This window comes from Hemicordylus capensis, chromosome 16 (genome assembly GCF_027244095.1).
Source record: "Hemicordylus capensis ecotype Gifberg chromosome 16, rHemCap1.1.pri, whole genome shotgun sequence".
NCBI classification, from domain to species: domain Eukaryota; kingdom Metazoa; phylum Chordata; class Lepidosauria; order Squamata; family Cordylidae; genus Hemicordylus; species Hemicordylus capensis.
In genome coordinates this window covers 6,553,001-6,568,726 of record NC_069672.1, presented here as the reverse complement: position 1 = coordinate 6,568,726, position 15,726 = coordinate 6,553,001, and the positions used below count along the sequence as shown (strand labels likewise).

At 46.9% G+C, this 15,726-nt stretch overlaps 1 protein-coding gene across 1 annotated transcript in view; it reads right to left on the bottom strand.

The window, feature by feature from the left end:
* LOC128338480 (zinc finger protein 721-like) overlaps nt 1-15,726 on the bottom strand; it is a 41,022-nt gene that overhangs the window by 23,644 nt on the left and 1,652 nt on the right. The window contains exons 2-7 of the mRNA XM_053280984.1: nt 14,805-15,318; nt 14,230-14,341; nt 12,774-12,856; nt 11,761-11,925; nt 10,495-10,615; nt 7,079-8,984 (exon numbers count right to left, since the gene is read on the bottom strand). Of these exons, the coding sequence (XP_053136959.1) occupies nt 7,079-8,984; nt 10,495-10,615; nt 11,761-11,925; nt 12,774-12,856; nt 14,230-14,341; nt 14,805-15,318 (2,901 nt within the window). The remainder of the gene's footprint in view (nt 1-7,078; nt 8,985-10,494; nt 10,616-11,760; nt 11,926-12,773; nt 12,857-14,229; nt 14,342-14,804; nt 15,319-15,726) is intronic.

Sequence of the window (15,726 nt, the reverse complement as noted above, 5' to 3'; positions counted from 1 at the left end):
TCTGCAAAAGGCAAACTGGAAACCCAGAAGCGAGACAGTCAATGAAGATGCTTGCTAAGAAAACAGTTGTCAATGGTGTAGTTGCAGTTTCATCCCCTGAAAAAGTGTATGTGGGGAGCAAAGGGGTGGGGGAACAGGAAGTTTGCCCCAACTTCATTCCACAAGTCCTGCTAGCCCTGGGCTACTGTGCCACTGGGAAGAAGGTGGAAGAGGAGAAAGACAGTCCTGGGAAGAGAGGAGCTCTCTTTTAACAGCCCTGGCACAGCCTGGGAACCAGCCCCCTTCTCACTCATGTGGTCAGGATTCGGAAAAGAAGTTTTTGCCAACGAGCACCACCAAGCATTGAGGAAGGAACTGCAGAATCAGTCATGGAGGACAGGAAACAGAGGGTAGGAATAAATTGACAGTATTCCAAGTGTAGGGAACTACGTATTGCAGTCTCCCAGGGAGCTGTACTGGGACCAGAGCTCTTTAACTTGTTTATAAATGATCTAGAAGTTGGGGAAACCAGCAAAGTGGCCACATTTTTAGTTTATTTTTTATTTTAAAAATCTCTATGCTGCCCAAAACTTGCGTCTCTGGGCAGTTTACAATTAAAATCATTTAAAACATTACATCAGTTAACAATGAAAATCATTTAAAAGACTAAAAACATTTAATACCCAATATTAAAATTTAAACCATAAATCAAATAAAAAGCCTGGGTGAACAAATGTGTCTTCAGTGCCTTTTTGAAAGTTGCCAGAGCTGGGGAAGATTTTATTTCAACATTCAGCACATTCCAAAGTCCAGGGGCAGCGAAAGAGAGTTGGCAGCAGCCACAGGCGAACCTCTCCCGATGATCTTAACAGGCAGAGGGGCTCAGGGCAAAGAAAACGTTCTCTTAAATACCCAGGGCCTAAGCTGTTTAGGGTCACCTTAAGTGGCACAGCGGGGAAATGCTTGACTAACAAGCAGAAGGTTGGGCGGTTCAAATCCCTGCTGGGACTATATCGGGCAGCAGCGATATAGGAAGATGCTGGAAGGCATAATCTCATACTGCGTGGGAGGAGGCAATGGTCAACCCCTCCTGTATCCTACCAAAGAAAACCACAGGGCTCTGTGGGTGCCAGGAGTCAAAATCAACTTGATGGCTCACTTTAAGCTGTTTAGGGCTTTATAGGTAATTGTCTGAAGAATACAATGGACTAATATATATATATATATATATATATATATATATATATATATATATATCTTATTAAACCTCTTTATAGGACTCTCTGAAGAGAATGCCTAGATAAACCATCATAAAGAAAATGGCTTCCCCTGAAGATGCCAAAAACATAAGTATGAACTGAAAACATGTAATACATGAATCAAAAACAACATAATGAAATAATCACAACACTATGAACAGCAAAAATAAACAATAGAATATACAAAATCCCCAAATGCTAAATATACAAACATAAATGTTTATACATAGCTTGAATGGTATAAATCAACCAAATGTTCACATGTGTGCATGCCTCAGGAGATAGCAAGTGAAATAGATATGTAAGATAACCACCAACGTCAATTTTTACAATCTCAATGAATGCCCAATGGGTCATAAAGGAACAAACAATGTACTGTCTCAAAATGTCCAATCCACCGGCATGGATATCCTCAAATAAGATGGTAAATACCGCTCTGTAGAAGTGCCAAGAATCACAGATTCCACTCCATAAAAGTGTCAAGTTGAAATAGCTGATAATGCTCTGTAAGTCTGGAAGCACTCTGTTGAAGTGCCAGTGCCGAAAGGCATCCGGGTTCTGAGCCAGTTTCGAAGTCACCCCTCTTCCTCATGGGCAAATCTTAACTGATAAATCTCTTTATGTCTCAGGCAATGCTTTTCCCACAAAAAATCTACTCAGGCGGCCACTTTCTCTTTCATGCCTGCCTATTCATCATTCATTATAAAGAGGTGATGTCCATAGCTGTGGGGTTGGGAATAGCTCTTTCAGCACCCCAGACTCACTTTCTATATCAACTATATACTAAATCAACTATATATTTGTCATACACCACAGGGGTTTATACTTATGTTTTTGGCCTCTTCAGGGGAACACGAACACACACACAGACACACACACACATACACACACTCTCTCTCTCTCTCTCTCTCTCTCTATCCATTGTATTCTTCAGACTTTTATGCATTGGTCTGACATGGGGAATTTCTTCGTTTTTGGTCCCTTAGCCCTGTGTGGTCCCCAGTTTTGGCACTTTATAGGTAATAACCAGCACCTTGTATTTTGCCCAGAAACATATCGGCAGCCAATGCAGCTCCTTCAACACAGGAGTAATATGGTCTTGCCTAGATGACACCAACCTGGCTGCCACATTCTGAACCAACTGCAGTTTCCGGACTACGTACAAAGGCAGCCCCACATAAGTTGACACTAAACTATTTCAGGTGAAGAAATCCAAAACACATCGTGAGGAGCTCCTAAAGGATCTCCAAACTGGGTCAGTGGGTGACAAAATGGCAAATGCGGTTCAATGTTAGCAAGTATAAAGTCATGCACATTGGGGCAAAACCCCCCAACTTCACATATACACTGATGGGAATGACCAGGAGAGGGATCTTGGCATCATGGTGGACAGCTCGTTGAAAGTGTCAACTCAGAGTGGCAGCTATGAAAAAGACAAATTCCATGCAGCTGCTGCTGCTACTACTACAAATATATTTTGTTTACATAAAGAAATATAAATAAACAGAATGGATCCCTGTCCCCAAAGGGCTCACTATCTGAAAAAGAAATGCAAGATAAGACACCAGCCACGAACCAACAGTCACTGGAGGGGTGCTGTGCTGGGGATGGATAGGGCCGGTTACTCTCCCCCTGCTCAATAAAGAGAATCACAACTTTCAGAAGCTGCCTCTTTGCTCAGTTAGCAGGGGAGGGATAATGCTACGGATAATTAGGAAGGGGATTTGAAATAAGACTGCTAATATTATAATACCCTTGCGCTTATAAAAATCTATGGTCAAGCCATATTTGGAGTACTGCATACAGTTCGGGGCACCGTAACTTAAGGATATTGAAGAACTGGAAAAGGTGCAGAAGAGGGCAGCCAAGATGATCAGGGGCCTGGAGCACCTTCCTTATGAGGCAAGGCTCAGCATCTGGGGCTTTTTAGTTTTGGAAAAGAGGAGACTATGAGGAGACATGACCGAGGTGTATAAAAATTATGCATGGAGTAGACAGTGGACAACAAAATTTTAGTCATCCCATGAAACTGAAGGTCGGGAAATTTAGGACCAACAAGAGGAAGTACTATTCCACACAGCGTGTAATTAATTTATGGAATTTTCTGCTTCAGTACGTGGTGATGGCCACCAGCTTTGATGTCTTTAAAGGGGGCTTGGACAAATTCATGGAGGACAGGTCTATCAATGGCTACTAGTCTGTTTGCTGTGGGCCATCTCCAGCCTCAGAGGCAGGATGCCTCTCAATACCAGTTACAGGGGAGCAACAACAGGAGAGAGGGCATGCCCTCAGCTCTTGCCTGTGGGCTTCTCAGAGGCATCTGGTGGGCCACTGTGGGAAACAGGATGCTGGACTAGATAGGCTTCCTTGGGCCTGATCCAGCAGGGCTGCTCTTATGCTGCTATGAATTTGCATTGCCCTACATGCAGTCAGAATTCACAAAGCCAAGCATCTCTGTTCATTTGTTTTGTTTTTGAAGCGACAAGCTTCTAGTCCTTGTGAAAACATGAAAACGAGCTGTGAAAAAAGCTAATTCCATGCTAGGAATAATTAGGAAGGGGGTTTATTTATTTTATTCTTGAATTGATATACCACCTTTCATTAAAAACAATCCCAAAGCTGTTTACAAAAGTTAAAAATACAATAAAAATGACAATTAAAAATATTAAGCTAAAAATGAAACAAATCTGATTTAAAAACATAAAAACTATACGCAAGTAAAACCCACAGAAGCAGCAACAGAACAATCATGTAAAGACCTGGATAAAAAGCCAAGATTTAACAAGCTTTCTTCAAACTGTGATGGAGTCCGAGGAATGAATGGCCACTGGGAGAGCATTCCAGAGTCTAGGGGCAGCAACAGAGAAGGCCCTGACCCGAGTGCACGACAGCCGGGCCTCTCTCATTGTCGGCACCCGGAGCAGGGCCCCTTCAGATGTCCTCGTCAAGCGGGCAGCAACCCTTGGGAGCAGGCGGTCCCTCAAATACCCCGGGCCCAAACCGTTTAGGGCTTTAAAGGTCAAAACCAGCACCTTGAATTGGACCCGGAAACAAACCGGCAGCCAGTGCAGCTCTTTCAAAATGGGGGTGATATGTTCCCAACGGGCAGCTCCGGATAAAACCCTTGCTGCCACATTTTGCACTAGCTGAAGTTTCCGGATCTTCAAGGGCAGCCCCATGTAGAGCGTGTTAACAGTAATCCAACCACGACGTGATTAAGGCATGGATAACTGTGGCCAGATCTGCCTTCTCAAGAAAGGGATGCAGCTGGTGCACTAGCCGAAGCCGTGCAAAGGCACCCCTGGCCACCACCTCCACCTGAGCTTCCAAAAGCAGAGCTGGGTCCAGTAACACCCCCAAGCTGTGTACTTGCTCTTTCAAGGAGAGTGCAACCCCATCTAGAACAGGTAGAATCACCTCATCCTGATTGGCTCTCCTACTGACCAACAATGCCTCCATCATGTCTGGATTCAATTTCAGTTTGTTAGCCCACATCCAACCCATCATGCCCTCCAGCCCCCGATTCAGGACATCCACCGCCTCCCTAGGATCAGGTGACAAGGAGAGATAGAGCTGAGTGTCATCTGCATATTGCTGACAACTCAGTCCAAGTCTCCGGATGACCTCTTCCAGGGGCTTCATGTAGATGTTAAACAGCATGGGGTACAAGACCGAACCCTGCGGGACCCCACAGGCTGCCACGGGGCCAAACAATAGTCCCCCAGCACCACCTTCTGGACCCTCCCCTCAAGAAAGGATAAGAGCCACTCCAACACAGTACCTCCAATTCCCATACTCAAGAGGTGGTCCAGAAGGATACCATGGGAAAACCAAGGAGCAGAACGGGCTCCGCCAAGCTGGAGAGGGCATTTAGGAGTGCTGGACTAGGACCGGGGAGACCCGGGTTCAAATCCCCATTCAGCTATGAGACTTGCTGGGCGACTCTGGGCCAGTCACTTCTCTCTCAGCCTAACCTACTTCACAGGGTGGTTGTGAGGAGAAACTCAAGTATGTAGTGCACCGCTCTAGGCTCCTTGGAGGAAGAGCAGGATATAAAATGTAAAAAATAAATAAAATAAACAAACAGCCCAGGCCGTCTCTCCATTCCAGAGATCCCCAGCTCTGGACACTGGAAACTCCCCGAGGGCAGTCTGGAATCTAAGCAGATCCATAAGCCTTTGGAGGGCGGACCATTTTAATCAATCCACCACCCCTGCAGAGGGCAGACGGAGCAGCCAAACTAAACCCCACCAGATGATGATCTGTCCATAACAAGGGAGTTATCTTAAACTCCCCCACCTCCAGATCATTTATTCCCCGGTCAGCAAAAACCAGATCCAGAGTGTGTCCTGCCATGTGGGTAGGGCCCAGGACCGACTGAGACAGGCCCATGGTTGCCATGGAGGCCATGAAATCCTGAGCTGCACCTACTAAAATAAAAATGGTTGAAAATAAAAATTCTAATATTATAGTGCCCTTATACAAACCTATGGTGCGGTCACATCTGGAGTACTGCATACAGCTTTGGTCGTCGTATCTTAAGAAGGATATTGTAGAACTTGAAAAGGGTGCAGAAGAGGGCAACCAAAATGATCAGGGGCCTAGAGCACCTTCCTTATGAGGCTAGGCTACAGCATCTGGGGCTCTTTACCTTGGAAAAGAGGTGACTAAGGGGAGACATGATCGAAGTGTATAAAATTATTCATGGAGTGGAGAGGACAGTCAGACAGAAATTTTTCTTCCTCTCTCACACCACTAGAAGCAAGCAAGGGTCACCCCATGTAACCGGAGATTGGGAAACTTAGGACCAACAAGAGGAAGTACTTTTTCACACAGCGCATAATTAATCTATGGAATTCTACTAATCGGGTGGCTGTGGGCCATCTCCAGCCTCAGAGGTATGATGCCTCTCAATACCAGTTGCAGGGGAACAAGAGCAGGGGAGCAAGAGCAGGAGCACATACCTCTTGCCTGTGGGTTCCCCAGAGGCATCTGGTGGGCCACTGTGTGAAACAGGATGCTGGACTAGATGGACCTTGGGCCTGATCCAGCAGGGCTGCTCTTATGGCAATGGTCAACCCCTCCTGTATTCTACCCAAGACAACCACAAGGCTCTGTGGGCGCCAGGGGTAGAAATCGACTTGATGGCACACTTTACCTTGACCATACTCTAGCAGTAGGCAGGTCCTTGGCTGAGAGAGCATTAATCTCTACAGCTTCTTCCTTTCTGGACAGTAGCAGCAGCTGGTGACAGGGAGCCTGGTTGCTGGCAAGCCATGATGGTACTGATCACAAAATAGTGAGGTCCTTGGTCCTTATTTTATAGTGAATAAAGAGAGGGAACGCTTCCCCACTCTTCCAGAGGAAGACAGCTGTGGGATCCAATGGAAAGAATCAGCGCATCAAAGCGGTTTATATAGAAAAATAAACCATACATAAATAAGATGGCCCCGTCCCCAAAGGGTTCACAGTCTAATGTAACACTGGCCTTCCCCTCCAAACTGGAGGTTCCTCCTCCTTCATGGAGCCTGAACCTACCTGTCTAAAGATAGACCTGGTTTGAGTTGGTTACCTATTGTGAAAAGTTTAGGCCTTGATGGCCCTGTCTCTTCAAGGACAAAAGCAAGGATTGTCCTCATTCAGTAACAAAAGGGAGGGATGTCTCCCATTCGGAGCACTCAGGAAGTATCAGGCAATCTTGAGCTAAGGTGGAAATCTGTGTTCATTTACACTCTCCAATGTGGGTTCTATAGTGTTTGGTAAATTGTCCACTTGTCCTGAAATTCTTTGCACACACACAGCATTTATATGGTTTCGCCCCAGTGTGGATTCTATGGTGATTCTTAAGGTCTCCACTCGTGCTGAAGCTCCTTCCACACTCCAAGCATTTATATGGTTTTTCCCCAGTGTGGGTCCTATGATGTCTAGTAAGAGTTCCTCTCTCACTGAAGCTCTTTCCACACTCGAAGCATTTATGTGGTTTCTCGCCAGTGTGGATTCTATGGTGTTTATTAAGTTCTCCTCTCGAGTTGAAGCTTTTTCCGCACTCCAAACATTTATATGGATACTCCCCATTGTGGTTTCTCTGGTGTATAGTAAGTGTTTCACTCCGGATGAAGCTCTTTCCACACACCAAGCAATTATATGGTTTCTCCCCAGTGTGGGTTCTATAGTGCTTAGTAAGCGCCCCACTCCGGCTGAAGCTCTTCCCACACTCCAAGCATTTATGTGGTTTCTCCCCTGTGTGGGTTCTATAGTGTAAAGTAAGGTTTCCACTCGTTCTGAAGCTTTTCCCACACTTCAGGCATTTATGTGGTTTCTCCCCAGTGTGGGTTCTCTGGTGTACAAGTAGTTCTCCCCTGGTTCTGAAACTCTTTCCACACTCTAAGCATTTTTGTGGTTTCTCCCCAGTATGCGTCCGATTGTGTATAGTAAGGTGTCCACTCCGGCTGAAACTCTTGCCACACAACAAGCACTTATGTGGTTTCTCCCCAGTGTGGGTTCGATGGTGTATAGTAAGGTATGCACTCCGGCTGAAACTCTTTCCACACTCCAAGCACTGATATGGTTTCTCCCCAGTGTGCGTCTTGAGGTGTAAAGTAAAAGTTCCCCTCTGGCTGAAGCCCTTTCCACACTCCAGGCATTCATATGGTTTCTCCCCAGTGTGAGTTCTATGATGTATATTCAGATCTCTACGATGTCTGAAGCTCTTTCCACACTCCAAGCATTTATGTGGTTTCTCCCCAGTGTGAGTACTGTGGTGTATATTAAGTTGCCCAATTTGGTTGAAGCTCTTGCCACACACCAAACATGTATATGGTTTTTCCACTGTATGGGTTCTATGGTGCTTAACAAGGTTTCCACTCGTGCTGAAGCTCTTTCCACACTCCCAACATGTATATGGTTTCTCTCCAGTGTGGGTTCTATGATGTCTAGTAAGAGCTCCACTCAGCCCAAAGCTCTTTCCACACTCAATGCATTTATATGGTTTCTGCCCACTGTGGGTCCGATGGTGTAAAGTAAGAGCTCTATTCATGCTGAAGCTTTTCCCACACTCCAAGCATTTATATGGTTTCTCCCCAGTGTGAGTTCTATGATGTTTAGTAAGATCATTATTCTGGCTAAAGCTCTTTCCACACTCCAAGCACTTATATGGTTTCTCCCCAGTGTGAGTTCTATGGTGTATAGTAAGATCTTTATTCTGGATGAAGCTCTTTCCACACTCCAAGCACTTATGTGGTTTCTCCCCAGTGTGAGTTCTATGGTGTATAGTAAGATCCTCACTCCTGCTAAAACATCTTCCACACTCCAAGCATTTATATGGTTTATCCCCAGTGTGGATTCTCTGGTGTATAGTAAGTGCTCCTTTCCGTCTGAAGCGCTTTCCACACACCCCACATTCATAAGGTTTCTCTCCGGTGTGGATTGTTTGATGTCTAGTAAGGTTTCCCTTTGTGCTGAAGCTCTTTCCACACTCCAAACATTTATGTGGTTCCTCCCCTCTGTGATTTCCCCCTTGAGGTTTAGAGCTTGGTTCTGAACTGGAGCTTTTCCTGCTTGGAGGGCACAGACTTCTCTCTTGTTCTTTCTGCAGTATTTTTTGGGTTGCCTGATGAGAAGAGGATGATCCCTTCTTGTTCTTCCATTTCACTCCTGTTTTTAGTTTCTGATGTTCCTTCTTTCCCCCTCTTTTGCCTCCCAAAATTCCTCCACTAGGTTTTCCTTCATTCTTCCCACTCTCAGCTTCTGAAACCAAGAGAAAAACACTGGTCAGAGTCTTGAATAGAAAAAGAGCCTTAAGGAGAACCTATGAGAAGCAATGGTGGAAATGCAAACAAGAGGCTGGCATCTTTTTCCATGTTTGATGGCCATGCGATTATGCCTTAAGCTACTGGACTGAAATTAAGGACAGAATGGGATAGTTCTTGCAAATGGGATAGTTCTTGCAAATTATTATTATTATTATTATTATTATTATTATTGTTATTATTATTACATTTATATCCCACTCTTCCTCCAAGGAGCCCAGAGCAGTGCGCAATACAAATGCTAAGTATTATTCTTGGCGGTGGTGGTGGTGGGGTACTTCTGTGAGCATCCTAAATATAGGTCATACCTGTTCTTCTCTTGATAACGTGTCATGTGTGACAGTGATGTTAAGGGATGCTGCTTGCTTCACTGCTTGTTACAAGGAGAAAATAATCTACTCCCCATGAGGCTTAAAGCTGCCCGGGGGCTGCATTGAGAGGTCTACCAAGGTTTTTTAAATGCAACAGAACTGAACCCCGATGAGTTTGGAGGTGAAAACCCTCTTCCGCGGGGGAAAGTCTTCATATATCACATTGCAAAGCTTTGCACACATCTTGGGGTTGTGGTGGACAGCTCACTTCCATGATGCCTGGCTAGTGGCCACTGTGGTTGGAGGATGGTACGAATAGCAGCCAAAGGTAATAGGAGGGCCGAAGATCTGCAGCCCTGGTCTAGATCTAATTCTTAGGAGCTATTGTTTTGTCCCGACCATTGTGTATTGTATTGCTGTTGGCATATTTTGCTTTTAATCTCGTTTTAATCTTTGTAGGTTCTCTGTATGGCCTATGGCTGTAATAAATTGATTGACTGAATTAGATGGACCAAGAGTCTGATCCCATCTGAGGCCGCCTCAACTCTTCAGGGTCAGTCAGAGAGAGTCTCCTCCAGGTTGAGTTTGATTTCATGCATTAAAAGACTTCTCCTTTCCCCCCACAACAAAGTGATGGAGGAGGTCAGAGATGCTTGGTTCAACGCCACCAATGAGTTCCATCGCTGGCTGCGGCGGTGCCTGAAGCCAGATCTCCCAAGTTCTAGTTTGGCATGGACTGCTAGGCGTGTTTGAATGACCAGACAGAGGGCAGGTTCATCCTACCTTGGAGCTGTACCCAGCTGCTGACTGAAATTGGCCAAAAACCTCTCCTGCCCAGCTGCTGCTGCTGCCACCCACAGGATCACTTCCTCCTGCTCTGACCTTGGTCTTCAGATGCCAATGAAGACCGGCTAAGAGTAGAGCACTCACTTTTCGATTTAGGGAAGGAGGCTTCTCCTAAGCCAAGCCTGGCCTTGTGAACAAGCCTTCTCTATCGCACTGGTTCTCTGGGCCATAGGCAGATCAAATTCAAGACCTGGGCCATATTCCCACCATGTTCTTGCCAACTGAGCAAACCAGGCCAATCTCTCTCTCACCTGGACTTCAAGGAAAGGGGGAAAAACAAAGGAGTCTTACCCAGAGAGGACAGATTTCCAGCATTCTCCTCCATGACTTCTCTGTGCAGGGCTCTTTGGGCCGGATCCAGCAGCGCCCACTCCTCCTCCGTGAAATGCACAGCCACTTCCTCAAAGGTCACCTAGCCATGAAAGAGGAAGGAAACATTGGATACTGCACAGATCACAGAGTGCTTCTTTCCCTTTGAAGCACAATCCAAAAGGGTCGTTCAGAAAAGGGGGTGTGAGAAGGCCAGAGGTAAAGGTGTTCCCCTGCAGGCTCATCAGTTATGATCAGGTATATTAAAAGTTTTAAAAGTTTGTTCTCCATCAGGTATCAGAAGACAAGGTCATGTTCGTATAAATTTATAACAGGGGCTATAAAAATCCCCTGTTGTGTGTCCAGTGCTAAGCAGTGACTGGAAGCAGGCCTGTTAAGCTTGGAGACCAAGCCTGGATCTATATTTTCAACTTTTGGTTGAAACAGATCTATTTTCCTTCTGGCTTAGTGCCCTTAAACCTTAAGGATGGACATCCCTCTGACTGGGTGCATTTAGTCACTGAAAAGACAAAACCATAGGGCTTGTCAATGGAATATCTACTCTCTCTGATAATAATGATAATGCCAAGGCGATCCTCAAGCAGCATAATTCTGATATGGAACACCAGATAGATCTACGCCAGGCATCAAGTTATGTGATGTTGGCACAGCGGATCAGGTCAAGATTGCACCTTCTCAGGAAGAAGCGCTAAGAAAGGAACAGGTCATTCCCCCAGTTAACAAGTATGTTAATGGCTGGCTCAGGGCGTGGGAAGCTAGCTTGTTTACATCTTAGCCACCCCCAGTTATTCTAAAAGACAGGAGAGATAAACTTTGAGGCATCCATTTCGCTTCTCCCGACAAAGGTCTTTCAGACCTTTCCTAGCCTTTGTTCAAGAAGAGATTCACTCCTCACTTTTGAACAGAACCATGTTGCACCTGTCATTTGTCCCCACTGTCCACCTGTGCAAGGTGTGATCAGCATATTGCCCTCGGGCAAGAACTTTCCTATAAGAGATCAAGACACCATCAATCCGTATGTCTCCTGTGTCTCTTGGGCTTAGTGTTCCCTCTAACAGGGTTTCCCAGATGCTGTTCACTACAACTCCCAGCATCCCCAGCTGCAATGGCCTTTGGCTGAGGATTGTGGGAGTTGAAGTCCACCACATTTGGGAACTCCTGTTAGAGGGAACACTGCTTTGGCTGAACGTGCCTCCTGGGTCACTTGTGTCCCTATCTCAGACTCACCAGGTGTTTCTTCCTTGGATCTGCCATCTTTTTCCTACGTCTTGGCACAGGAACCTCCATTTTGCCCGGCCTTGATGCTCGCGCCAGCTGTACTTTTACCTCCACACTAGCCTTTTTCCTAACCCAGTCTCTGTGTGCAGCACTCCTGGCTGTGAGAGCCTGATCCTTAAAAAAAAAAAAAATTCCTGGCTCTCAGACCCCTGCCTGGTTCCTGGATTCCCACTGCCACCTTCTCACCTATCTCGGAGGAAGGAAGCCTCGGTAATGACCAAGCTGCTAGGGTTCACAGCATTCCTCTGGGAAGGATATATAACCCCTCTTCTCAAAGATCTACTTTCCTTTTTCGTCATTTTTCCTAAAATCCAAATCTGCTCATCTCTCTCTTTCCAGCCTTGAATGAGCTTAAGTCAGAAACTCAAGCTAGATTGCCTCCTTGTGAGCTGTAACATAGTCTTTGTAACTTGCTATTTCTATTAGTTAAATACTAGCTGACCTGGTGCAGAGCATCTGCACCCATGGTTCTCCCTGTCTCTCCCCTCCTTCCAGCCCCTGTTGGTTCTCCCCCCACCCTCCAGCCCTCTTCCCTCGCTCACGAAATCTCACAAATGCTGCCATGCATGGGATTAGGGACAGGTATGCCTTAGAGAAATAAATAGATAGATAGATAGATAGATAGATAGTTGCTCATGAACCATTATTTTCTCTTCCTGAACATCGAAAAGCCTTCAGCAAACCTCTTTTTATCTTGAACTTTACCCTCTCCATTCAGTTCTTTCTGTGACCCAAGCTTTGAACAAATTTATTCTGAAGGTGGGCTGCTCCATTTCAAGATAGCTAATTCCTCCACACAAGCCTAAAACGTAGCCTTCCTTGCAAATTCCAGAGAAGCAGTTCCATTAACAACCGACAGATGTCCAAGGAAAGAGAGCTTCTTCCAGGCTCAGAAGGATGACCAAGGAATGGAGCTCCTCTGCTCATCCGAAATCCTCCTCCCCCAACAACCCCTCCCCTACCTGATCCCATCTTCGTGAAGCTTCTTCTGCTCCCCCAGAAAGAAGAGATGGATGAGGACGGCTGGGCAGTTTCATTCCAGCATCTGCCAAAGACAAAAAAGCGACAGGAAGGTGGAGGAGAATGAAAGAGAGAGAGAGAGAGAAACGAGTAGAATTTTTTAAAAAACCTTTGCATGTTGGCTTTTTGGGAATTCAAAATACAGATACAATATCAACAACTGTCTTAACTCATTGTGCTTTTGAACTGCAGGGGAAGAGGGTCTATCCCCAAAAGAGACTCAAGGGGAATATAAAAGCAGGGCAAGTATTTCAGAGGCCCCCCTCCAGCAAGTCTATCAGAAAGGCAAACGGGGCAAGAGATTAAAAGAGGAATGGGGCAGGGAAAGGCCTCCCAAAGAAGGAGTTTCCGACACCCCCTCCCTGGATGGTTTTTCCAAAGTAAAGATGGGTGGAGAGCAGAGCTGGCCTTGCAGTAGTGAGCATGAATGGGTGCCTGTTGCTAAGGAGGTTCTGTCCTGATTTGGCTTTGGATGGGCCTACACATCCAAACATCCAAGTGACTACACATGAACACTGTAAGACGTTCCCCTTCAGGAGGGGGCTGTAGCTCAGAGGCAGACCTTGTGCTTTGCATGGAAAAGGTCCCAGGTGCCATCCCTGGAAGCATCTCCAGACAGGACTCAGTCAACGTAGGCAAAACTGAGCTAGATGGACCGATGGTCTGATGCAGCAGAAGGCAGCTGCCTTTGTTGCTAGAAACCAGAGACGGTGACGGGTGGCAGATTCCTTTCCCTGAAGGCCGCAGTGCAGATCATTCAGTTGCAGTGTGTGTGTGTTTGTGTGGGGGGGATGTCAATAGAAGGAGGAGCCTTGCCTCCTGCCTGCCCAATGAAATCCTTCCCTCCGTGAACATTTTCCACTCTCTTTTGCATGTAGCACCGTAGAAAACCGGGACAGAAACCAGAGAAAATACTGAAGCGGCATGGAAATGCTTGTTGGGAGCAGCAAGTGAAAAGTGCTTTCCCTAAAAGTAACCACAGGGGTCCCACAGTGGGAGAGCAGGTGGGAACATTTGTCCGCCCTCAGGAGTCAGCAATGCACAGGGAACATTGAAGAAGAAAGACATAAGCCTGGAGATGTGATTATTTCCACTGAGGATTCATCCTTTACACAAATTGTGTAGTTCTGCAAAGTTTTATACTTAAACTCCATGAGAAAAAGAAGTGTCTCCTAATGTAGAAGCCCACAACTTCTGAAACAGAAGATTCCAAACACTTCATAACAGGCTGGACAGGAGCATCTTCCCCAAAGGGGCTCAGGGAGACATCAAAGCAGACCACAGCCAGAAAGGATATTGGAGACAGTGGGGGGGGGGAGAGAGAGAGAGAGAGAACGAACGAACGAACACTAACAAGGGGGAGTCCGCCCCATCTCTCTTGAGCTAGCAAGGCCGTACCTCCATCACCCTCCTGTGAGATCCTGCTGGATGGCAACCTCTGCCTAGTGTCCGATGGAGCCTCCTCTGCCTCAGGAAAATGAGGGGCCGTATCTGACAGCAGTCCTTGCATCTGAAAGAGAGAAGAAGAAATCCTCAGGAGCAGGGAACAGGGGGAGAGGGATTAGAGAGGGGATGGTGCAGGAAAGACCCAGAGGAAAGAGCCTTAGACTGAATCAGACCCTTGGTCCATCTTGCCCAGAACTGTCTGCACTAACTGGCAGCAGCAGCTCACCACAGGCAGCAGTGCAGGCAGGAGTCTTTCCCAGGCATGCCTGGAGATGCTGCCAGGGGTGGGACTTACTGCATGCAAAGCAGATGCTCTACTGCTAAGATGGGCTAGGGCCAGATCCCCAAGAAGTTCCCTGATCCACGACGGCGTTGAGGTGGATGGATAATCTTTAAGGGCAAATTCCTCTTAGGCAACTTCTGCCTTATTTTAGGCAACGTTGAGCAACTTCTGCCTTGTTCCTGGCTCATCTTCCCAGATCATCTTCCCAGCAACTCACAAGGGCGAAGAGAAGCCGCTCTCTCACCTGCTGCTCTTCCGGCTTCTGCTCCTCTTCCCGGCTCAGGAGGAAACCTTCGGCCAGAGCCACCGCCTGGGAAGTGGTCTCCGCTCTGCATTCTCTGACCCAGCTCTCCATCTCCGCGGGCAGGATGGTCAGGAACTGCTCCAGCACCACCAGGTCTACGATCTGCTTCTTGGTGTGCCTTTCCGGCTTCAGCCACCGGCAGCAAAGCCTGTGGAGTTGGCTGCAAACCTCTCGGGGCCCCTCGGTCTCCCGGTAGCAGAGCTGCCTGAACCTTTGGCACTGCACATCTGAGCTGGTGGCGTCCTCTTCCACTCCCAGCATCTTCTGCTCAGCTCTTTCCCAGAATTCCCTGCTGTTCCCAGCCTGGCTGGTCTCAGGGCCTTTTCCTGCTTCCTGGCCAGGTGAGTCTTCCTTTTCTATCTTTAATCCCTGCTCCAAGGCAGCTCCGAAAAACATCTCCATGTTGAGGGATGAAGATTCTTGGCAGCCAAATGCCAGCTCACGGATCTCCAAGCTGTAGGAGAAGGAGAGAAACGCTAAGACTTAAAGAGCATCCAGAAAGTCAGTGTGTGAGGCGGGCAAGGTGGGTGGGGGGGAGGGGGCGGGGTGTCCTCCCTTGAGGCCCCCAGAACCAAGTCCTCAATGCAGCATTCTTCCCTTCGGCCTGCCCCTGCCCTCAGCTTTCCCACACCAGGGAGCATCTTTGCTGGTTCCAAGGACTCCATCCTCCCCAGCTTGATTTGGGCCTCAAAGACCAAGGACAGGTGTGCGTTTTCTGGTGGTTGACCCTTTGGCTAGGTAAACCCCCTGCCATGCCTAAGAGTCTTTGGCACATATGAGACCAAGATCCCAATCTTGGGAAGCATTTGCAGGAAAAGCTGATATTTTCTTTCAATATGATAACTTAATGCTAGATTCCCAG